Below are 25,000 nucleotides of genomic sequence, written 5' to 3'. Positions count from 1 at the left end.
TATATACTGAAACCGGTACTGAAATGTTCACTATAAAATTATTTTAGCATTTTCTATTTTTGACTTGTTTTTTCATATACATATATATATATATATATATATATATATATATATATATATATGACTGCGGCAATGCTGGAGCACCACCTTTAGTCGAACAAATCAACCCCATTACTTATTTGGTATATTTTGCTTTATGAGTTCAATAAAGGCAACAATACAATGAAAAGTATAAGGAATATTAATGCAGTATATGGGAATTGAATAATATGCATAAGTGGTGGTCCCAGAAATTCTGAGCCGTAAACTACAGCCGAGATGAGCCTCGTCCTGGAAGATCTGTAGAGCTTAACGAAGATGTCCTGCAAATCCTGGTGGAATAAAATCCCATTGTAACTGTTGAGGACCTAGCAGAGAAGCTTGGATTTGGTCATTCAACCATTGATCAACACCTGCGTGCCAGCAGAAAAGTCAGCAAATTGGGTCCATGGGTCCTTCCCAAATTTTCCAAGTCTAATCTTATGCAGAGATTGAACGTGTGCTCTTCTTTGCTGTCACATTCTCTATAAAAATGTCAAGCGCCGAAGACAGTGGGTAGGGAAAGGAGAAACACCAGTACCCCAGGCTAAAGAACTATATATATATATATATAGGGAAACTTTATGAAAATAAACAAAAGACGAAGGCAGGTGGAATATAAACAAACAATTGTATTAGTATGGCGCCCAGGAATATAAATAAAACAAGTCTTTTACGTTTCGAGCCTACGCTCTTCAACAGAAAGATACACAGAAAAGAAACACAGAAAGAAACAAGGAGAGAAAAAAAAAAATGCGTGCAGAAGCTAGCGAATCAACATGGCGATCTATATATATATATATCGTCATCATCATCATCATTTAGGGACTGCTTTCCATGCTGGCATGGGTTAGACAGTTTGAGTGGAACTGGTAAGCTAGAGAACTGCACCAGGTTCCAGTCTGATTTGGCATGGTTTCTATGGCTGGATGCCCTTCCTAATGCCAACCACTCCAACAATGTAATGGGTGCTTTTTACATGCCACAGGCGTAGGTACCAGTTATGTGTCACCAATATTGGCCATGATTATGATTTCATTCGGTTTGACAAGTCTTCTTGAGCAGAGCATATCACTAAAGGTCTCGATCACTTGTCATTGCCTCTGTGAGGCCCATTGTTCAAAGATCAAGCTTCACCACCTGGTCCCAGGTATTCCTCAGTCTACCTCTTCCACAGGTTCCCTCCACAGAGATTGGCACTTCTTTACATAGCTACCCTCGTCTACCCATCACGTGACCATACCAGAGCAGTTGTCTCTCTTGCACACCCCATCTGATGCTTTGTATACCCAATTTTTCTCTCAAGAAGTTTACACGGTCATACATGCTGCACACTGACATTGCACATCCAGCGAAGCATACAAGCTTCATTTCTTTCAGGCCTACACATTTCCCCAGCAGTCACAGACCATATTCCACTGCTTTGTAGCATGGCTGCTTGCACACAGGCATCATACAGTCTGCCTTTCACTCTGAGTAAGAGGTCCTTAGTTACCAACAAAAGCAGAAGCTCTCTGAACTTTGCCTATTCTTATTCTAGAGGCTACACTCTTGCAGCATCCACCTCTGCTGCAGATTTGGTCACCTAGACAACGGAAGCTATCAACTACTTCTAAGTACCCTGTTGGTCACAATTTATGTTCCTAACACTAGCTTAATGATAACTAAGTTTTGTTATATTTAAAATGAATTGAAAGAAACCCAGAGCATCTCAACAGAAATACAGTAATGAAAAGGGCTAAAGACAGTCAGTCAAATGTGTCTTCAATTTGCACAAAATTTGGCTGCTATTTCTAACAAGTCAAACAACTATGTGAAACAAAATCTGCAAATTAACCTTTTTGATACCAACCCACCTGAATCCACCTTTGGCTCTGTAGTACAAATGTCTTGTTTTCAAAAATTCTGAATTAAAATCTTCCACCAAACCTTTGTCACAATTTATGTTCCTAACACTAGCTGAATGATAACGAAGTTATTTTACTAAATTCTTTGTTATATTTTAAATTAATTGAAAGAAACAGAACATCTCAACAGAAATATGACAAACGGTTTAATAAACTTGGTAGTGTATTATGGTGTCCCTACCAGCAATTAATATAAGAGTCCTGTCCGTTTGTAGCATGAAAATGGCCTTGAAATATCTCAGAGAGAAGCAGCTGAAGTGTCATTTCTAAAGAGAACTAACAAATTTATAATCACTCACACACACGTCAGTCAAATCATGAAAACTGTAATTAAAGGGAGACAACTTCAAAACAGCCTGGAATTCAACTGAGTGAAGATAAATTGCAAACTCTTGGGATTTTGGCTTCTTTCTCTTTTACTCTCTTTTATTTGTTTCAGTCCTTTGACTGCGGCCATGCTGGGGCACCGCCTTTAGTCGAGCAAATCGACCCCGGGACTTATTCTTTTTGTAAGCCCAGTACTTATCCTATCGGTCTCTTTTTGCCGAACCGCTAAGTGACAGGGACGTAAACACACCAGCATTGGTTGTCAAGCAATGCTAGGGGAACAAACACAGACACATACATATATATATATATACATATATACAACAGGCTTCTTTCAGTTTCCGTCTACCAAATCCACTCACAAGGCATTGGTCGGCCCGGGGCTATAGCAGAAGACACTTGCCCAAGGTGCCACACAGTGGAACTGAACCCGGAACCATGTGGTTGGTTAGCAAGCTACTTACCACACAGCCACTCCTGCGCCTTCTTTCTCTTTGTTAATAAAACACTAATTCAAAAAAAATATTTTAAAAATTAATAGGTGCACACATGGCTGTGGGGGTAAAGAAAAAAAGCCTGCTTCGTAAGCATGGGATTTCGGATTCAGTTCCACTGTCTGACACCTTGAGCAAAGTCATCTACTGCAGTCTAATGCTTTGAGTGAATTTGGTAGATGGAAACTGTGTGGAAGCCTATTGTGTGTGTATGTGAGTATGTGTGTGTATACACACACACATGCAACAGGCTTCTTTCAGTTTCCATCTACCAAATCCACTTACAAAAATTGGTCACATCTGAGGCTATAGTAGAAGACACTTGCCCAAGGTGCCACGCAGTGGGACTGAACTCAGAACCATGTGGTTGAGAAGCAAGCTTCTTGCCACACAGTGTGTACTTTTTATTTTGGAACAGCGGAGCTTGAAGCAGATAAAGTTATAAATGATAGCATATAAATATTGTGTTGAAAAACAGTTTCAGATAGAAAAAGGGAAAAAAGTAGATATTCTGCCATTGGGCAGAAGCAATCCTTCAAAGTTTTCCTGGTCATTTAGAAACCATTTTTCTTAACAGTGAGAATTTTGTTGTTGATTCTACATCAAATACATTTGAATATTTCAGCTTAGAAAGAAAAAAAGAAGAGAAAAAAAAAAGGGGGCAATCTCTTGGCTTCACACATCCCAGATACACACAGACAACTATTGGTGTATTAACGAGGTCGTCAAGTCATATATATTTCATACAAATATTTAGTTGTTATTTCGTACAAGCAAATAGAAAAGCTTTTAATTAGGAGGAAACTCATTAAAGAGAAAGCAGACAGGAGAAGAAATTCTCAGAAGAACTCTCACCAAGCAAGTGTTTCGGCCTAGATCACAATTCCTAAGTGTCCTCTCACCGTTTTCAAAATGCCACCTTTAGAGCAGATTGAACCCAGAGGTGATCTCATTTCCTTGAACTAGTGATTACTATCGTCTTTTACAAAAAATATTCCATAATTCTTCAACAATGGAACCGGTAACTACTAATATCCTTTATAAGGGACCAGCAGTATCGCCCGGCATTGCTCGGGTTTGTAAGGGAAATAACTATATAAGCATTTTTAGAGAGTTATAGCAAAAAAATGCATTAAAAATGGGAAAAAAATGATGGTAAATTCTTTTTAAAAATCGTAGACTCATCGTAGATGAGCGCTAATACCCAGAAGGGCTCGATATGAATCACGACTATAAGATACCCGGTTTTTGGTTAAACTGCACCGCAAAATGTGGGAGTAGTTAGGAATCTAAATCATAGGAGACAGACACTCACACAACTTCACTTTTACATATAAAGATGTTCGTTAATTCTTTATCACTGATGATGAAAGATAACTTGCAGGAGATCTGATTGTAAAAGGTAACATGGGATCCCTTGACGACAACGTAATTCTTGTTTGATTAAGGTATCTTTGGCCCAATGAGTTGGCTCGTATGGAAATATTTGTTTCACTGACCCATGCACAGCTATTCTAGAAACAGCTGTAAGAGAATTTATGCAGTATTTCTTAATCCCTAATTTGTGTATACCACATGGCCACCACAAAGACCACTGAAAGAACTTGCTGTAAGACAGTGTGTGTAAGAAGGCTGAGTGAGTTACTCTTTTACTTGTTTCAGTCATTTGACTGCGACCATGCTGGAGCACCGCCTTTAGTCGAGCAACTCGACCCCGGGACTTATTCTTCGTAAGCCCAGTACTTATTCTATTGGTCTCTTTGCCGAACCGCTAAGTAACGGGGACATAAACACACCAGCATCGGTTGTCAAGCGATGTTGGGGGGACAAATACAGACACGCAAACACACACACACATATACTTTATTTAAAGCAGCAGAAAATTCAACAAAACCTGTTACTCTGAGTTTCAGGTTTGTTGAATTTTCTGCTGTTTTAAATAAAGCATATTACTCTACCACTGGTATTTGAGTACTCTTTTTTCCACCTTGTTTCACATTTATGTGTTTACTCGGTATATATATATATATATATATATATATATATACATACATATATATGATGGGCTTCTTTCAGTTTCCATCTACCAAATCCACTTACAAAAATTGGTCACATCTGAGGCTATAGTAGAAGACACTTGCCCAAGGTGCCACGCAGTGGGACTGAACTCAGAACCATGTGGTTGAGAAGCAAGCTTCTTGCCACACAGCCACACCCATGCATATATATGTGTGTGTGTACTTTTTATTTTGGAACAGCAGAGCTTGAAGCAGATAAAGTTATAAATGATAGCATATAAATATTGTGTTGAAAAACAGTTTCAGATAGAAAAAGGGAAAAAAGTAGATATTCTGCCATTGGGCAGAAGCAATCCTTCAAAGTTTTCCTGGTCATTTAGAAACCATTTTTCTTAACAGTGAGAATTTTGTTGTTGATTCTACATCAAATACATTTGAATATTTCAGCTTAGAAAGAAAAAAAGAAGAGAAAAAAAAAAAGGGGGCAATCTCTTGGCTTCACACATCCCAGATACAACACAGACAACTATTGGTGTATTAACGAGGTCGTCAAGTCATATATATTTCATACAAATATTTAGTTGTTATTTCGTACAAGCAAAATAGAAAAGCTTTTAATTAGGAGGAAACTCATTAAAGAGAAAGCAGACAGGAGAAGAAATTCTCAGAAGAACTCTCACCAAGCAAGTGTTTCGGCCTAGATCACAATTCCTAAGTGTCCTCTCACCGTTTTCAAAATGCCACCTTTAGAGCAGATTGAACCCAGAGGTGATCTCATTTCCTTGAACTAGTGATTACTATCGTCTTTTACAAAAAATATTCCATAATTCTTCAACAATGGAACCGGTAACTACTAATATCCTTTATAAGGGACCAGCAGTATCGCCCGGCATTGCTCGGGTTTGTAAGGGAAATAACTATATAAGCATTTTTAGAGAGTTATAGCAAAAAAATGCATTAAAAATGGAAAAAAAATGATGGTAAATTCTTTTTAAAATCGTAGACTCATCGTAGATGAGCGCTAATACCCAGAAGGGCTCGATATGAATCACGACTATAAGATACCCGGTTTTGGTTAAACTGCACCGCAAAATGTGGGAGTAGTTAGGAATCTAAATCATAGGAGACAGACACTCACACAACTTCACTTTTACATATAAAGATGTTCGTTAATTCTTTATCACTGATGATGAAAGATAACTTGCAGGAGATCTGATTGTAAAAGGTAACATGGGATCCCTTGACGACAACGTAATTCTTGTTTGATTAAGGTATCTTTGGCCCAATGAGTTGGCTCGTATGGAAATATTTGTTCACTGACCCATGCACAGCTATTCTAGAAACAGCTGTAAGAGAATTTATGCAGTATTTCTTAATCCCTAATTTGTGTATACCACATGGCCACCACAAAGACCACTGAAAGAACTTGCTGTAAGACAGTGTGTGTAAGAAGGCTGAGTGAGTTACTCTTTTACTTGTTTCAGTCATTTGACTGCGACCATGCTGGAGCACCGCCTTTAGTCGAGCAACTCGACCCCGGGACTTATTCTTCGTAAGCCCAGTACTTATTCTATTGGTCTCTTTGCCGAACCGCTAAGTAACGGGGACATAAACACACCAGCATCGGTTGTCAAGCGATGTTGGGGGGACAAATACAGACACGCAAACACACACACACATATACTTTATTTAAAGCAGCAGAAAATTCAACAAAACCTGTTACTCTGAGTTTCAGGTTTTGTTGAATTTTCTGCTGTTTTAAATAAAGCATATTACTCTACCACTGGTATTTGAGTACTCTTTTTTCCACCTTGTTTCACATTTATGTGTTTACTCCGGTATATATATATATATATATATATATATACATACATATATATGATGGGCTTCTTTCAGTTTCCGTCTACCAAATCCACTCACAAGGCTTTGGTCGGCCTGAGGGTATAGTAGAAGACACTTGCCCAAGGTGCCACACAGTGGGACTGAACCCGGAACCATGTGGTTGGTAAACAAGCTACTAACCACACAGCCACTCCTGCACCTGTTGTATATAAAAATAAATCAGCAACCTTTTATTTCATCTACAGTCAACGGAAATACAATTCAACGGTTGATTGGTAACCTGTCCGATATGGATATCTTTATATATAAAAGAAAGGTTGTGTGTCTGTCTCCTACGATTTAGATTCCTCACTACTCCCACATTTTGCGGTGCAGTGTAACCAAAACCGGGTATCTTATAGTCGTGATTCATATCGAGCCCTTCTGGGTATTAGCATGAGTCTACGATTTAAAAAAAAATTTACCATCATTTTTTTCCATTTTAATGCATTTTTTTCGCTATTATATAAGGGAAGTAACTCTCTAAAAATGTCTACGATGAGTCAACGATTTAAAAAAAAATTTACCATAATTTTTTTTCCATTTTTAATGCATTTTTTTGGCTATAACTCTCTAAAAATGCTTATATAGTTATTTCCCTTACAAACCCAAGCAACGCCGGGCGATACTGCTAGTTCTTTATAAAAGTTAAGCATATTTGAAGAAGGCAGAGGTTTGGAAAACATTATCATGGAAGGAAGCGCAGAGGGTAGGAGAAGAAGAGATAAGCAAAGAATGCAATGGATGGAGAATATTAGGAGCTGATTGGACAAGAGCAGCAAAGCAGATTTGTGCTTCATGAGGAAGCTTTTCATTTCAGTGTCATCAATGCTCTGCAGGGGTACATCGTTATCATTTAGCATCCGCTTTCCATGCTGGCATGGGTTAAACTGGAACTGGTAAGCTGGAGAGCTGCACCACGTTCCAATACGATTTTGGTTTGGTTTCTACAACTGGATGCCCTTCATAACATGCCAACCACTCCAAGAGTGTAGCGGCTGCCTTATACACGTCACCAGTATGGATGCCTTTTATGGGTCACCGACACTGGCCACAACTACAATTTCACTTGGCCTGACAAGTCTCCTCAAGAACAGCTTATCACCAACTCTTTTACTTGTTTCAGTCATTTGACTGCGGCCATGCTGGAGCACCGCCTTTAGTCGAGCAAATCGACCCCGGGACTTTATTCTTTGTAAGCCCAGTACTTATTCTATTGGTCTCTTTTGCCGAACTGCTAAGTGACGGGGACGTAAACACACCAGTAAAAGATTATTGATTTTATTATACTACATTAATCTATAAAATTCACATTAACCTTTCAGCATTGAGATTACCCTGTCACATGTAACACAAGCAGAGACTACTTTGGGGCCAGATCCAACTGGCTTCCATGCAAACAGGGTTCAACCAGGGACTAGACCCAGGACAGCAAAGACTTTTAGTATTTATCATTAAGTTTCTCTACCAGCCATCAAGGCTGACAAGCAATTTCTATAATTCACGAACCCCCTCCACCTCTCTTTCTTGTTATTATTATTATTATTTGAAGTCTTAAAACTTGTGTGTCGTTTTGGAACCAATCCTCTAAGTGTAATAACAACATAGAGGAAATTCCAGACAATAGTCAGTTCCTGAATTCCAGAGACGGAGAAATAAAATTGGGAAGACATACAGAGAGAGTACTACACACACACAAACATACACACACAGAGTCATAAATGACAAAAACAGTTTGACGAAATTTTGTTTAACGATAAGAAAATTGAAATATCACAACAAATTGTTTCATAACTTGAAAACATGAAAATAATTTATATCATTATTACGAAAGATTTTATGCATTTTGCATTAATGCAGACATGTAAGAAATTGATTATTAAATATGATATAAATTACTTACATGCTTTTCAGTTACGAAACAATTTGTCATGACATTAGAATTTACTTATTGTTAAATAGATTCTCATCAAAATGTTTCACTGCCATTCATGACTTTATACACTCCTTATTGCTTTCTCTTCTTTCGTACGATATATTCTATACGTTTTGTAGAATGATACATTAACCCCTTACCCAACAATTATTTTGAAAATAAATGTATTTTTTCAGACCTATTTTTTAATTGTTTTATTTTACTATGTTTTGAATGGTGATTTCGAGGTATATTTCAAACCTTATTTATTATGAATTTTAATTCAATAATATTGATTTTAAATTACCGCTTTGGGCAGAAACGAGTTAACCCGTTTTTAGACGAAGGAACTCGTTTGCTGTCGATTTTGGCGAGTCTATCTTTTGACGAGTTAACTCGCCAGAGATAGAAAAAAACCATTTCGGTCAAAACGCATATATTCGTTTCTGCCGGGTAAGGGGTTAACCCTTTAGTGTTCAGATTATTCTGTCAAATGTCATGTTTGTTTATTTATTTTGTTTTGAATTAATCATGCATTATCTTGTAGTTTAGAGATTTCAGTGATGTGATTTTTTAGTTTTAGAATGAGATGGTAGGGCTGAGGTGAGAGGCGAGATCTGGTCAGTTTCAATATAAAACAGGTTAAATATTTTGGCCAGATATGGCCGGTTTGAAGGGTTAAAGAGCTTCTTTCATGAGTAACATCGGATTACTTGGATCCTTATATCCATGGCTTAGTGGTTAGGGTATTGCACTCACGATTGCAAAATCGTGGGTTCGATTCCCAGACTGGGCGTTGCATTGCGTTCTTGAGCAAAGCACTTCATATTCATGTTGCTCTGCGATCATTTTGACATCTGACATGTGGCACCCAGTTGCACCTGTACAGGTAATGTCAATCTGATGGAAGGAGTGAGCTTATCTCTACACAAACATTTGATCCCTATAAAACAAATCATTTCTGTGGTTGTTCAGCAAGAAATTGTCAAAAACTCATACATCGTCTAATAATGGAAGAGTCCATTATTATATATTCACTTTTACTTGTTTCAGTCATTTGACTGCGGCCATGCTGGAGCACCGCCTTTAGTCGAGCAAATCGACCCCGGGACTTATGCTTTGTAAACCCAGTACTTATTCTATCAGTCTCTTTTGCCGAACCGCTAAGTGACGGAGACGTAAACACACCAGCATCGGTTGTCAAGCAATGCTAGGGGGACAAACACACACACATACATATACATATATATATATATATACGACGGGCTTCTTTCAAGGCATTGGTCGGCCCGGGGCTATAGCAGAAGACACTTGCCCAAGATGTCACGCAGTGGGACTGAACCCGGAACAAGCTACTTACCACACAGCCACTCCTGCGTATACATCATCATTATTATTATTATTTAACACAGTTTGATTTGGCTCCATGTAACAAAGTTTCACAAGCTTCTGACAGAAAGCTGGCTCATTCAGGCATGGATGACTGAATGGAACCCCCCCCCCCCAAACCCCAAAAAAACACACAGGGAGACCAAAATGGCTACTGTGTGTATGTATGTAATTGTAGTTGTGATCCCCATGCCAGTGACGCGTAAAAAGCACCATCCAAACGTCGCCGATGCCAGCGCTGCCTTGGCAGGCTTCCATGCCAGTGGCACGTAAAAAGCATCAACCGATCGTGGCCATTGCCAGCCTCCTCTGGCTCCTGTGCTGGTGGCACATAAAAAGCACCCACTACATGCACTCTCGGAGTGGTTGGCGTTAGGAAGGGCACCCACCTGTAGAAACACTGCCAGATCAGACTGGAGCCTCGTGCAGCCTCCTGGTTTCCCAAACTCCAGTCGATCCGTCCAACCCATGCTAGCATGGAAAATGGACGTTAAACGATGATGATGATCTGAAATATATTTTACTCATGAAAACTTGGGGATTTCAAAGAGATTAACTTCAGATATTTTCCCAAGAAACTACGTGGCCAATATTTTAGCTTTGGCTTCCTGTAGCATTAAATAAGATGAGAGATAAATCTCCGCAGGGTAGGATGTTAATCCCTCACAGATAGCTTCCCTGCTTGTCAGCAGAAAGAGGAAGAATTGAAGTTTACAGAAACCTATAAAGACAGCTCCGAGCATGAAATATAGTTAGTTTATGATTAAAGCTGATGGAGATTTAACTCATAACAACTTGCTGAAAATTTTCAAAGTCAAAATCTGTCTTGTAATGGTATCAATACAGAACAGGTAATGAATGACAGAAGGGACAAGGGTTGTCTCCCTTGCATGAGAAAGTTTGTTTTTTTTCTCTCTTATTTTTTAAAACTTTCTTTGAAATGAATGTCAACAAGGTTAGTATGATTCTTGTGATATCATACATTTCAGAATTGACTGACTGGTGAGCAGAGCGGTCCTGTGTCACAGGAAAAGTTAAAGAGAACAGACAAAAGAAAAACTAGCAAGACAGGAGTGAACGACTCTAAAAAAATCAAAGCATTACCTATTTTCTTTGTGTTAATTGCAATATGGTGTGTGTACTTATCCCGAACAGAAGCAAAATACATTTAAAAACAAGTGAGCTGAGTTAGTTATTAACCAAAGGCAGACACAAACTCCTGGATTAGGTTCGTAGAAATTGTTGAATAGCATGGCAGGTAACATAGCTTACCGACAGTGGTGTTTACGCCTCACAAACCAGAAGGCAGCTTCACACCCAGCACAGTGGGTCACTGCATGGTCTGGCACCCAAAGGGTCATTTTAGAGTCCTTTTCATCTATATGCTCCCAGCTGACGTCAGAAGCTGCATTGCTGCAGTGTCCCAGCGAGTGAGGCTCCCCACTCCCAGACGATTCAGGCAGGGATGCCTGGAAACAGACAACAAAATGTTCATTATCAGTTAGGTATTTAACGAGGTAAGTCGTTTAGCAAGAAACTTGCAAATTCCTTAATAGAAACGATACAACCTTAGACAAAGAGAGAAGCAGTAGAGTTTCAAATGAGCTTTGAGAGAAAGAGAGAGTGAAAACAACAACAAAGGTTAACAACAACAACAAAACTGTATCTTGTCAGCCCCTCCACCCTGTCCCACCACTGTGGAAATTCATACAACTCGTCTGCTGGTATTTTTCACTGAAAATAACACAAGACCTTTTGGTATTGTTGGATCTTGGACAGTTCCGTATACGATGCAAACAACAAAAATAACAAACAACCTTCACCCTTTAACTGTAAAATTAAATTTCATGATTATTCTGGTAATTATGCTAAAATATTTACCAAAAATTAGAATTGGAATTTTCTGCAAGCCTCAATAAACTGGACATATTTCAATAGAAAATGGTTTCAAATTTGGATTCCTCAACAAAAGACAGATTGGTAAATTGCCCCGCGACAGTTAAGGGGAATGAAATTTGGAGATGGACATATCGGATTCCCACAGTAAAAGACTGGAGGAAACTATGTGTGTCTGATATCAGTTTCAAATTTAGGCACAAAGCCAGCAACTTCAAAGAAGTATAAAAGTTGATTACCCCACCGCTTAACCGATACTTATTTTACCAAAGCCCCAAAAGGACAAAAGGCAAAGTTGGCCCTGATGAAATTTGAACTCAGAATGTAAAAACGGACAAAACACCACTAAGCATTTTGCCCAGCGTGCTAACAATTCTGCCAGATTCCCATCTTTAATAATAATAATAATAATAATAATCATCATCATCATTTAGCGTTCGTTTTCCATGCTAGCATGGGTTGGACGGTTCAACTGGGGTCTGTGAAGCCTTAAGGCTACATCAGGTCCAGTCAGATCAGGCAGTGTTTCTACGGCTGGATGCCCTTCCTAACGCCAACCACTCTGTGAGTGTAGTGGGTGCTTTTTACATACCACCCGCACAGGTGCCAGACGGAGCTGGCAAACGGCCATGAACGGATGGTGCTTTTACGTGCCACCGGCACGGGGGCCAGGCGAGGCTGGCAACGGACACGAGCGGATGGTGCTTTTACGTGCATAATAATAATAATAATAATCTTTTCTACTAAATAATAATAATAATCTTTTCTACTAAAGGTACAGGGCCAGAAATTTGCTGGGAGGAGACTGGTCAATTACATTGACCCCACTGTTTCACTTGTACTTAATTTATCGACCCCAAAAAGGGAGAAAGGCAAAGTCGACCGTGGCAGAATTTGAACTCAGAATGTAAGGACAGACAAAATACCGCTAAGCATTTTACCCGGTGTGCTAAGGATTCTGCCAGCTTGCCGCCTTAGCATGGTTATATAAAATCTATTTCTTTACTACCCACAAGGGGCTAAACATAGAGGGGACAAACAAGGACAGACAAAGGGATTAAGTCGATTATATCGACCCCAGTGCGTAACTGGTACTTTATTTATCGACCCTGAAAGGATGAAAGGCAAAGTCAACCTCGGCGGAATTTGAACTCAGAACGTAACGACAGACGAAAAACGGCTGCGCATTTCGCCCGGCGTGCTAACGTTTCTGCCAGCTCGCCGCCGTGTTATATAATATCATTTAACCCTTTAACTGCAAAATTAAATTTCCCGATTGTTCCAGTAACGATGGTGAATATTTACAAAAGAGAAAAGGGGAGGGAATTGGCATCTTCTGCAAGTCATGCTGCCTCCATAAACTCGACACATCTCAACAGAAAATAGTTTCAAACATGATATTTCTCAATAAAAGATAGATTGATAGATAAAACTGCCTTCTGCAGTAAAAGGCCAATGAAATTTGGATTGGATATATCTGAGTTCCACAGTAAAAAAAAAACATAAACATCCCAATATACGAGGCACAGGAGTGGCTGTGTGGTAAGTAGCTTGCTAACCAACCACATGGTACCGGGTTCAGTTCCACTGCGTGGCACCTTGGGCAAGTGTCTTCTACTATAGCCTCGGGCCGACCAAAGCCTTGTGAGTGGATTTGGTAGACGGAAACTGAAAGAAGCCCGTCATATATATGTATATATATATATGTGTGTGTGTGTTTGTGTGTCTGTTTTTGTCCCCCTAGCATTGCTTGACAACCGATGCTGGTGTGTTTATGTCCCTGTCACTTAGCGGTTCGGCAAAAGAGACCGATAGAATAAGTCCCGGGGTCGAGTTGCTCAATTAAAGGCGGTGCTCCAGCATGGCCACAGTCAAATGAAACAAGTAAAAGAGTAAAGAGTAAGAGTATAAACATCCCAATATATGAGGTCGGATCAATAAGTATCAGGACTGTTGCCATAGTAACGAAGCTAAAGCACACAGAGTGAAGCTGCTTGGCAAAAATTGACCTTCAACACTGTTGTCCATGCACAGCAAGTTTTAACATTCTACCTCACTTCTGCTGTTTACAGCAGTGCCTGGAAGGAAGGTGTGTAGCGTGTGATCATTGCATTGGCCAGGACAGAGAAAGATGCCATGGTGATACCTGCTCAGAGGTCGACACAAAGTTGCAGAAAGTGTTTGGAGAGGAGTGTATGAGACGCACACAAGAGCACGAGTGGTTCAGATGTTTGCAAGATGGCTGGAAAAAATGTCAGTATTGTCAAACGTTCTGGGAATCCCGCAACCAGCAGAACTGAGAAAATGAACGACACCGCTTGTATAACAGTGACACTCATTTACAACGATCATGTGATATCAAGACAAAGAGACAGCAACATGATTAAACAAATCAACACCACCGAAATACTGGAACTTTTGATCACCATCTTTTTAACGTCTTTAGAATTCAGTTTCCCACTGAATCTATTTCCACACACACCATTAATACCTATTTCTTTACGACCCACAAGGGGCTAAACACAGAGAGGACAAACAAGGACAGACAAACGGATTAAGTCGATTACATCAACCCCAGTGCGTAACTGGTACTTAATTTATCGACCCCCAAAGGATGAAAGCAAAGTCGACCTCGGTAGAATTTGAACTCAGAACGTAGCGGCAGGCGAAATATCGCAAAGCATTTCGCCCGGCGTGCTAACGTCTCCACCATTAATATCATCATTTAACATCCGTCTTCCATGATGAGCCAGATGGTTTGAATAGGATCTGGTGAGTCAGAGGATTGCACTGAGCTCCGGTATTCGTTTCCATGTGGTTCCTACAGCTGGATGCCCTTCCTAGAGCCGACCACTTTATAGAGTATACTGGTGCTTTTTACGTAGCACCAGCACCAGTGAGGTTGCCAAGTAAACTGACAGCCCAGCTTTACGTGAAGACAAATACACGAGCTTAGACATCCAGGTAAACTTCAGTACTTGGATATTAACACACACACACACACACAGAGTTTAAAAATAAAAAAAAACATTATCGTTTATATTAAATGTCTAAAACAGGAAATACTGTTATTACATTTAATTGAAATAAGGGGGGTGGAAAACGGTATTTAGTTTCTGCAAATAATTCTTATTTATCAAGGAAATCCTTGAGAAAGATTTGGTCAAAAACAATATGGAACTGATCCAACCGACAGGCTGGAGCTAGTAAAAGCACCAAGACAAGGGTACAATATAAATATATAAATCTACCAAACCCCCCCCCCAGCAGTTTATATAGATGTGTGTGTGTGAGAGTTAGAATTTGGCTGATTCTCAACATTTGAGATGTTAAAAAGGCCTTGAGAGTTGTTTACCATCAGTTCTATTTCGAGATTTAACTTTTAACATTGGAAAATTCCTCTTCAGTTTACAGGTGAATTCCTCATCATATGGTGCCATCACCAAAGTTACTCTATCAAATGCAATATTTCTTCACATTGTTTTGAATCCTGCATTATTTCAATAATGTAATTTTTTACTTTTAGAATGACATTGTAAGGATAGCGTAAGAGGCCAGATCTAGCTGGTTTAAACATAAAACAAGCAGAACATTTCGGCCAGATACGGTTGGTTTAACCCTCCACCGTTCAGACTCCTCCATCAAACATAATCCTTGTTTATTCCCATCGTTTTCAATTGATCATGCATTATCTCATGGCTTTGAGCTAATTGCTTTATTTTCACAATGAGACACTAAACGATATGTAGGACAGGCTGGATCTGTCTGGTTTGAACATTTGGCCAGTTTAAATGCCAAAGGGTCAACCATTTACCATCCAGATTATTCTGTCAAATGTAAAGCTTATTGATTACTTCCACCTTAGCAAAGGCGCAGGTATTGTTTTCAGTCATGTTTGTGTGTTTGTTTGTCTGTAAACAAGATATCTCAAGACCCCCTGGATGGATTCAGATGAAACTTTCAGGGATGTTCGGCCTTGTGACTGGCATAAACTGATTAAATTTTGGGATTGATCCTCTACCAGACAAGGATTCTGGATTATTTTTCCTGTTTTCTTTTTCACTTAATTTCTGAGAGCAGCCGGGTTCATTTTTAGTATTCTCGTTTGTGAGAGCAATTGAGTTTATTTCAGATATTCCCATTTTAAAAATAATCTCCAGCTAATCATTGAGAGGACGTTGGTGTTGCCTTGGCGGAGGTTTGCACTCTCTGAGTGCTCTTCTTATTATTGTTTGAATTAATCATGGATTATCTCTTAGCTTTGAGATTTCACTGATGTGATTGTATATTTTTAGAATGACATTGTAGGGTAGGTGTGAGAGGCTGGACATAGCCAGTTTAAACATAAAACGGGAAGAATATTTGGGCTGGATATGACCGATTGACCCCTTTACCATTCAGATTAGTTTCTTTTAAAGGTAATACTTATTTATTCTGATTGATTTTGAATTAATCAAGCATCATCTTGAAACTTCAAGATGCTGACAATATGATTGCTTATTTCTAGAATGACATGGTTGGATCGGCTTTAATCAAATAGAGCGACATCATTAACTTAAACTGTATTCAATTAAAAAAAAAGGTTAATAATGAAAAATGCAGCAACGAAAACCGTGTTAGTGGCCAAACTTTGTAGGAGCCAAACTGGGAGAAGAAACAAAGTAGGAGTGAATTTGGATCAGCCTGAAGCGAAGAACTGGTGGGTGGGTAGCTGGGTGTTGGGTGAAAATGTTATTTCTCTTTAAGAAGCAAGGGAAATGTAACAATATCATCTGGTTATAATGGAGGGAAAAATAAAAACAATATAAACGGAAAGCCGCAAAGCAAGAACATAATGGCAGTGAACCTGTCCTGTAGCTGGTCTGGTTTGTACGTTGGTTTAAAACAAAGATTCTACTGTTGCAACACACCTCTAATCTCATATACACTCTACTGATACTATGGAATTCCTGATCTATATCCTGTAGCAATTGTGTTTCTACTGTATGATGACACCAGGTAGCCAATAACTGTGGACAGGCTTTGCATAGTATTCTACAAGGTTTTTTTTTACCAAAATCTTATTTACATTTGACGGATATTTGTCCTCATCTTGTTTGTTGTTAACACAACATTTCGGCTGATATACCCTCCAGCCTTCATCAGGTGTCTTGGGGAAACTTCGATCCTGGGTTCTCATTCCTAAGGTATTCTTCGATGTTGTTATTATTATTATTATTATTATTATCATCATTATTATTATTGTTCAGCTCACTGCTTGGAATCGAACTCGGAATCTTGGGGTTAGTAGCCCGCACTCTTAACCACTACGCTATTTGCCCGTAACCTGAACAATAATAATAATATCGAAGAATACCTTTGGAATGAGAACCCAGGTTCAAAATTTCCCCAAGACACCTGATGAAGGCTGGAGGGTATATCAGCTGAAATGTTGTGTTAACAACAAACAAGATGAGGACAAATATCCGTCATATGTAAATAATGTACATAATTCCTCATCTCTTAAATATAGAAATGTATAAATCGGTATAGAATAATATGTCAGTTGAATAAAGTTACAACATGGTCTGGTTTTCACATTTTTTATTATTGTATTTAAAAAACAAATTTTTTTTTACAATGTTGAAGTGCGTTAAACATTAAAAACAATATTTAGTAATGTTCATAAAGTTCAATTAGCACTGCCATACGCGCGTAGAAATCATCAAATTTCAAAGTCAAAACCAGACCATGTGGCAACTTTATGGAACTGATATTTTTTTTTGTTTCTTTTTTGTGAAGTTTCAGCTCAGAGCTGCAGCCATGCTGATGTACCACTGTTATATATATATGTGTGCGTGTATATATATATATATATTTATATATTTAAGAAGGTGAATGAATTATCCTAGTATGGATAATTCGGTTAACCGATACCCGGGTAGCAAATTCACGTCAAAAAACACGGTTGAAGCTATATGCCAAGGGCAGGGATCCCGTGTCCTCGTGTGTTTTTTTTTAACTATGAAAAAATGAAAGAATGGAGTCGAACGACGATTTTAACAAAATTCCTTTACTCTCGACACATGTTTCGAAGGCTGCATATTCCTAATTCCGAAGGAATAAAGGGTGCATTATGCCGCCATCTCATCAGGAAAGACAAGGAACTTATGTCAGCACCATGAAGAGCAAAAACTTTTAGATGACTGCCCACATGATTTCCTGATGAGATGGCGGCATAATGCACCCTTTATTCCTTCGGAATTAGGAATATGCAGCCTTCGAAACATGTGTCGAGAGTAAAGGAATTTTGTTAAAATCGTCTCCATTCATTCTTTCATTTATATATATATATATATATATATATATATATATATATATATACACACACTCACACACACATACATACACACACATCCTCCCCTTATATATATATTTCTTTACTGCCCACAAGGGGCTAAACATAGAGGAGACAAACAAGGACAGACAAAGGGATTAAGTCGATTATATCGATCCCAGTGCGTAACTGGTACTTTATTTATCGACCCCGAAAGGATGAAAGGCAAAATTGACCTCAGCGGATTTTGAACTCAGAATGTAACAGCAGACAAAATACCACTAAGCATTTCCCCTTATATAAAAAAAAGGGAGAAAGACCCCCTTCGGTCATGAATGACCATGGAATTGCACCTAGAAAGTTTCCTTCCAAGGCACAAGTCTGGGCAACTGTTTCAGTCATTTGACTGTGGCCATGCTGGAGCACCAACTCCAAGGGTTTTAATTGAACAAATCAACCCCAAGACTTGTTTGTTGTAAGTCCAGTACTTATTCTATTCTTTTTTTTCTGAACCGCTAAGTTATGGAGGGGATGTAAACACACCAACATTGGTTGTCAAGTGATGGTGGTGGGACAAACACAGACACAACACGCACATAAATATATATACGATGGGCTTCTTTCAGTTTCTTTCTACCAAATCCACTTACAAGGCTTTGGTCAGCCCTAGGCTACAGTAGGAGACACTTAACCAAGGTGCCATGCATTGGGACCGAACCCAGAACCATGTGGTTGGGAAGCAAGTTTCTTATCACACAGTCATGCTTGCCAACATATAGACTAATACAGGTATGTCAAACACCATAAAAGACAAACGCTCAATTTATCAAAATTATCAAACAGCAGTTGCGCTTAAGAAGGGGAGATAATCACAAGGGTTATAGTGCGTGCAAGTGCATATAATTAATAAGCCCCTACTGGAGCAGTTGCTATCTAGATGAGGTGCAACAACCAAAGAAATTATGAACAGGTGGGTGAGTATAGAATATTTCTTAAAATTGCATTTAACAAATAGTTGATGTGCATTTGTTAAGGTGTGGACCAGAAAAAAAAAATGTCACTCATCACTCGTGAGTTTTGTGGCTTTCACTAAGTATTTTAGGAGGTGGGGAGGTGTGTGTGTGTGTGTGTGTGTAGTCACAAGCAGACATAGTTACCCAGTCAGCCCTCGCATCCAAGACCTAGCTGAACAGAAAGAATGCAACAGATAGAATGGAGGGATGAAGGGTGGGAGAGAAAGGGAGGGTGGGAGAGAAAGAAGGGGAGGGAGAGAAAGAGAGTGAGGGAGAGAAAGAGGGTGAGGGAGAGGAAGAGGGTGAGGGTGAGGAAGAGAGTGAGGGAGAGGAAGAGAGTGAGGGAGAGGAAGAGAGTGAGGGAGAGGAAGAGGGTGAAAAAGAGAGTGAGGGAGAGGAAGAAGGTGAGGGAGAGGAAGAAGGTGAGGGAGAGAAAGAGGGTGAGGGAAAGAAAGAGGGTGAGGGAAAGAAAGAGGGTGAGGGAAAGAAAGAGAGAGGGAGAGAAAGAAGGTGAGGGAGAGAAAGAAGGTGAGGGAGAGAAAGAAGGTGAGGGAGAGAAAGAGAGTGAGGGAGAGGAAGAGGGTGAGGGAGAGAAAGAGGATGAGGGAGAGAAAGAGGATGAGGGAGAGGAAGAGAGTGAGGGAGAGAAAGAGGGTGAAAGAGAGAAAGAGATGGGGAGGGAGAGAAGGAGGGAGAAAGAGAGAGGGAGGCAGGGACACACAGCTGGTACTCATTTACAAATGAGTAAAGTGGGGCAATGTAAAATGGCCAAACCATCCCACAATCCTTCTTGAGCCTGAAGGGCTACGATAATGCAGGGCAAGCTGTACAAGCTTGTCCAACTACTTTACTATTGGAACATGAAACTTAAAGTAGCTCACATTTAAATCTTGTGTATATCATACTAACACTTAACTCTCATTGGATGGAATACTTTTTGTGAATCTTCTCAATAACAGAACAGTGTATGAGACACAGACATACACACACATACGCCTATGTAGTTATTGCAATAGGGAACTAGGTCTCTCCAAATTTTATCAGAAACATGTCTAAGCTAACTGGAATAAAATGTATAAATATTCATTAAATTAATGTATTTTCTATATTATTCTGTAACGTATCAATTTTACTTGATGACCAAACCTTGGATTTACAAATTGGATTGGTGAGTTTGTTAAATTCGGATTACCTGGATTTTTAAATCTATCACAGAACAAATTTGTTAGCTTGGTCTACGTCCCTATATAGAGAAAATATCAAATATTTCACCTCGGATCGTTAATCATTTAAAAAAATATTTGATATATATGTTTCATGTTATGTTAAGAAGCAGTACCTGGTACCACAATTGTTGACTTAAGTCAAATACTGCAAATTGTTGTTAGAATATCTGCGTAAGTGGCGCCCAGACTGGTTAATTTGTATCAGCACAAAGTCGTGTAAGTTGTAACAACAAAGTAAAATGAAACAGTGATATTTTGAAAGCATTTAGTATGTACATTTCGGGTTTTCCAAATATGTAATAGGAACTGGATCCATTACGTAAACCGTCTTCAGTTAAAACATTACAAAATGTGAAGAAATTGATAGAAATATTTCAATATATATATATATATATATATATATATATATATATATATATGATTAGAGCAGAAGGAGGATAGATATGCATATGGGTGGGGGAGGGAGAAAAGGGAAGAGAGGGAGAGAAAAAAAGAAGAGAAAGATATTTAAAGAAAGATAGAAAGAGCACCCGGTTGTAAAAACTCTGCCAAAACAGACACAAAAGTCTAGTGCAGGTTCAACGTTAACCGATCATGATGATGATAATAGGGAAGAGAAGAAAATATTTCTATGAATTTCTTCATATTCTGAGATGCTTTAACTGAGAAAGGTTTACATAATAGATGCATTTCCTATTATATGTTACGAAAACTTGAAATGTGCATATTAAACAATTCCAGAATATCGCTATTTGGCTTGACTTTGTTGTTACAACGTATATTTTCCCACACCAGAAGATATATCTTAAAAGCAATGAAATTGTATGCAGAAGCATTTGAAACAACAAACTAATGAGTTATTCAAACGAAGCATTAATTAAATGTTAAATATTATTTTAGATTTTTAATTAAAAACATTAACTGAAATTTAACAAATAGAACAGGAATAAGGAGCATAATGGTTAGTTTAATGGCTAAGTGCTTAATATTAATCAGGTGAGATGGTAGTAGTGGTAATAGCAACAACAACAATAATAATGATAATAATCCTAAGAGATGATATCTAAATGCAGAAAAGATACATAAAAAAAAAATTCTCCCAGACCTTTTCCTTATCGTCCAGATAAGACAGCAGAGGGATCTCGTAGCAACATCTCTAAATGCAAGGATGAAAACAATTTGTGAAAATAAAATTAGGCATCCAGGTGGGGTGGGGGAGAGCTGGTACTTAGCTAAGGATTTAGTAGTTTTTTAATAAGAATTTCACGAAATGAGAGTTGGGATGTGTATATGCATACGCACACAAATATATATATACACACACACACACACACCATGGTGTAAAGTGGTTGGTGTTAGGAAGGGCATCCAGCAGTAAAAACCATGCCAAAGCAGACATTAGAGCTCAGTGCAGTCCCTTGACCCCATTGGTTCCTGTCAAACCATCCAACCCCTGACAGCATGGAAACAAGGACATTAAAATGATGATGTATTAGTTTGTTACGCCATGTGGGTAGTGTCTGATGACTGTGCCACGCAGGACACAGTCTGGCATGCTCTCAGCACATGAAACTAATAATAACACAGAAAAACGTGTCTTTATTACATAATATTTATCTCTCACCAGATGGAGTACTTTTTAAGTTGATCTTGCCATTGCAGAACAGTACACTATATATATATATATATATATATATATATATATATATATATATATATATATATCATGAAGTATATTTGCCACCTAAATGTAGCAGTCCCATATATATATATATATATATATATATATATATATATATATATCTAATGTCGGATAAAATTTTTTTGAAAAAGATTTTATCAATGGCCAGCATATCAAAAAATACCTTTAAAGGTTAAATTTATAAACAATTCATAAATAAGGGCAAACGAAAAGAATTCTAATGCCAAATATGCTGAAAAATTGGACATATTGTCCATTAACCATATAATTGTTTATATATATATATATATATTCACAAGTGGCAGAGAAATAGTTTGATGACATTTTATTTAATAATTAAATCCTAATTTCACAACAAATTGTTTCATAACTTAATAACATATCAATAATTTACATTATCACATTTAATAAATAAATTACCGGATTACTTGAATCCATATATTGTGACTTAAATTTATATATATGATAGATACATAAACGATAGCAAATGGTAATAGATAGCATTATTTACAATCACTATAATTGTTTTGACACCTTTTTTGCACCTGTAGTACATTGGTAAGATGGAGCCAATAATTGTATTTTACACACCTGTGTACTAGAATCATATATATATATATATATATATATATATATATATATGTATATGTAGGTCCCGGGTTGAGTCGGGGTTAACCACAGTAAATAAGGTACTCAATACATAGCAGAGTAAAGTAATTTATTTTATAGAAGGAGCTTCTACAGGACTAGAACTGTTTCATTCAGATGAAATCTTCAGGAAGCTGGCTGTCAAAATAAGCAGAACTTATTTTGACAGCCAGCTTCCTGAAGATTTCATCTGAATGAAACAGTTCTAGTCCTGTAGAAGCTCCTTCTATAAAATAAATATATATATATGTATATATATAGTAAGAAAAAGAGAGACGCATATATATATAAAAGATTATTCCACTTAATTGAAATTAATTGAGGTACTATTTCTTGGTTATATACAAATATTGGGTTGCCAGATAAATTTGTGTCTTTTGGGGGGTTTTCCCTCCCGTTTATTTTAATCCTTTCCAAAGCCATTTGAATTAACAAGAAAAGTATTTTTATTGTAGCATTTTTTTGTTTTTTTGTAGCTTTTATCATTTCTGAAATTTGAACACACTTTTCTGACATGACAATGGAGTGTCAAATAGGTTAAAGAAAAAAAAAATGACAAAGAAGGAAAAAAAAGAACAACAGGCACAGGAGAAGCTGTGTGTTAAGAAATTTGCTTCCCAACCACATGGTTCTGGGTTCAGTCCCTCTGGCTGACCAAAACCATGAGTCGATTTGGTAGATGGAAACTGAAAGCCTGTCTTGCATATGTGTGTGTGTCTTTCTGTCCCCCACCACTGCTTGACAACTAATGTTGGTGTATCTACGACCCAGTAACTTAGCAGTTCAACAAAAAATTCCGACAAAATAAGCACCAAACTCGAAAAGAAAAAGGAGCAAACACAGGTACCAGGGTAGATTCATTTCACTAAAACTTCAAGACAGTGCTCCAGTATGGCCGTAATCTAATAACTGACACAAGTGAAAGAAAAGAGAGAAGATTTATCTGACAACTGAATGGTCTTCAAATCTGCCCAAGTCAATTTGGATTTCCTTCAGAAAATCAAAGGACCTTGTCATACTTTATATATAAACCGATTAAGGAATGATAGCTTCCCTCCTTCCACCTAATCATCATACTTTTCTGTACACTAAAAACTTTATTCACACACATTTCATAAATATAGGAGTAATACATAAACTATGTCAAGTTGCTCAGATAGTGCAGGAATTGAACAGGTGGGTACAATGTACACTGCACAATCTGGTAAGCAATCAGGCTCAAATTTGGTATGGTACACAAGCCTGTCCAATTACAGCACTATCAGAGCATGAAACTTGCAGTAGCTCATGTATAACTTAGTGTATTCATTACATAACACTCATCTCTCACTGAGTTGAGTAGATTTCTGCTGATCCTACTGACATGTGGACAGTACACTGTATATATAATGAAAAGAATTGATAATGTCTCTCTCCCTGCAGTGAATTGTAGTGAAAAATATAGAAAGGAAAATGTAGACAAATTTTATATTGGACAATATATATATATACACACACACGTATTGTTGTGTCTGGGGAGAGTCATTGTCTTTTAGTGCCTTATTTAACACACTCACCAGCATTAAGAGAGAATGATCCTCCCCAGACAGAACAACATATGCTTCAATACACAAACTTGCATAAAGAATCTTGCAAACCAAATCCAAAAATGAAGTATACATACCTACACACATGGATGGAAGCACTCCGTCGGTTACGATGACGAGGGTTCCAGTTGATCCGATCAACGGAACAGCCTGCTCGTGAAATTAATGTGTAAGTGGCTGAGCACTCCACAGACACGTGTACCCTTAACGTAGTTCTCGGGGATATTCAGCGTGACACAGAGAGTGACAAGGCCGGCCCTTTGAAATACAGGTACAACAGAAACAGGAAGTAAGAGTGAGAGAAAGTTGTGGTGAAAGAGTACAGCCGGGATCACCACCATCCTTTGCCGGAGCTTCAGGTGTTTTCGCTCAATAAACACTCACAACGCCCGGTCTGGGAATCAAACTACACACATACACACACACATATATATGAAGGAAATAAAATATTGACATAGTCAACTGGTTTCACTTGTGCTAATCATGACTAAGGAGATACTGATAATGTTACAGCTTCATGCTATTGTAAGAAGTTTTCATTCCATCTTTCTTCCAACTAATTTGTAATGAAAACTGTAAAATTGTAAAATTACCACAAGTGAAA

At 38.2% G+C, this 25,000-nt stretch overlaps 1 protein-coding gene across 7 annotated transcripts in view; it reads right to left on the bottom strand.

Annotated features, from left to right (window-relative positions):
* The window catches only part of LOC115224738 (myotubularin-related protein 3), a 288,784-nt gene that overhangs the window by 2,252 nt on the left and 261,532 nt on the right, over positions 1-25,000 (bottom strand). For 4 of the 7 annotated variants that reach the window (XM_029795619.2, XM_036513706.1, XM_029795622.2 and 1 more), the window contains 2 exons: positions 21,566-21,616; positions 11,282-11,478 (listed from right to left, as the gene is read on the bottom strand). The exons of 1 other annotated variant lie outside the window; for it this stretch is intronic. In XM_029795619.2, the coding sequence (XP_029651479.1) occupies positions 11,282-11,478; positions 21,566-21,616 (248 nt within the window). The remainder of the gene's footprint in view (positions 1-11,281; positions 11,479-21,565; positions 21,617-25,000) is intronic. 2 more of the 7 variants (XM_029795624.2, XM_029795620.2) reach the window with 2 other exon arrangements.

The sequence above is a fragment of the Octopus sinensis genome, linkage group LG26 (assembly GCF_006345805.1).
Source record: "Octopus sinensis linkage group LG26, ASM634580v1, whole genome shotgun sequence".
In the NCBI taxonomy this organism is placed as follows: domain Eukaryota; kingdom Metazoa; phylum Mollusca; class Cephalopoda; order Octopoda; family Octopodidae; genus Octopus; species Octopus sinensis.
Note: the sequence above shows the minus strand (reverse complement) of the source record. Positions and strands in the feature narration are given on the sequence as shown.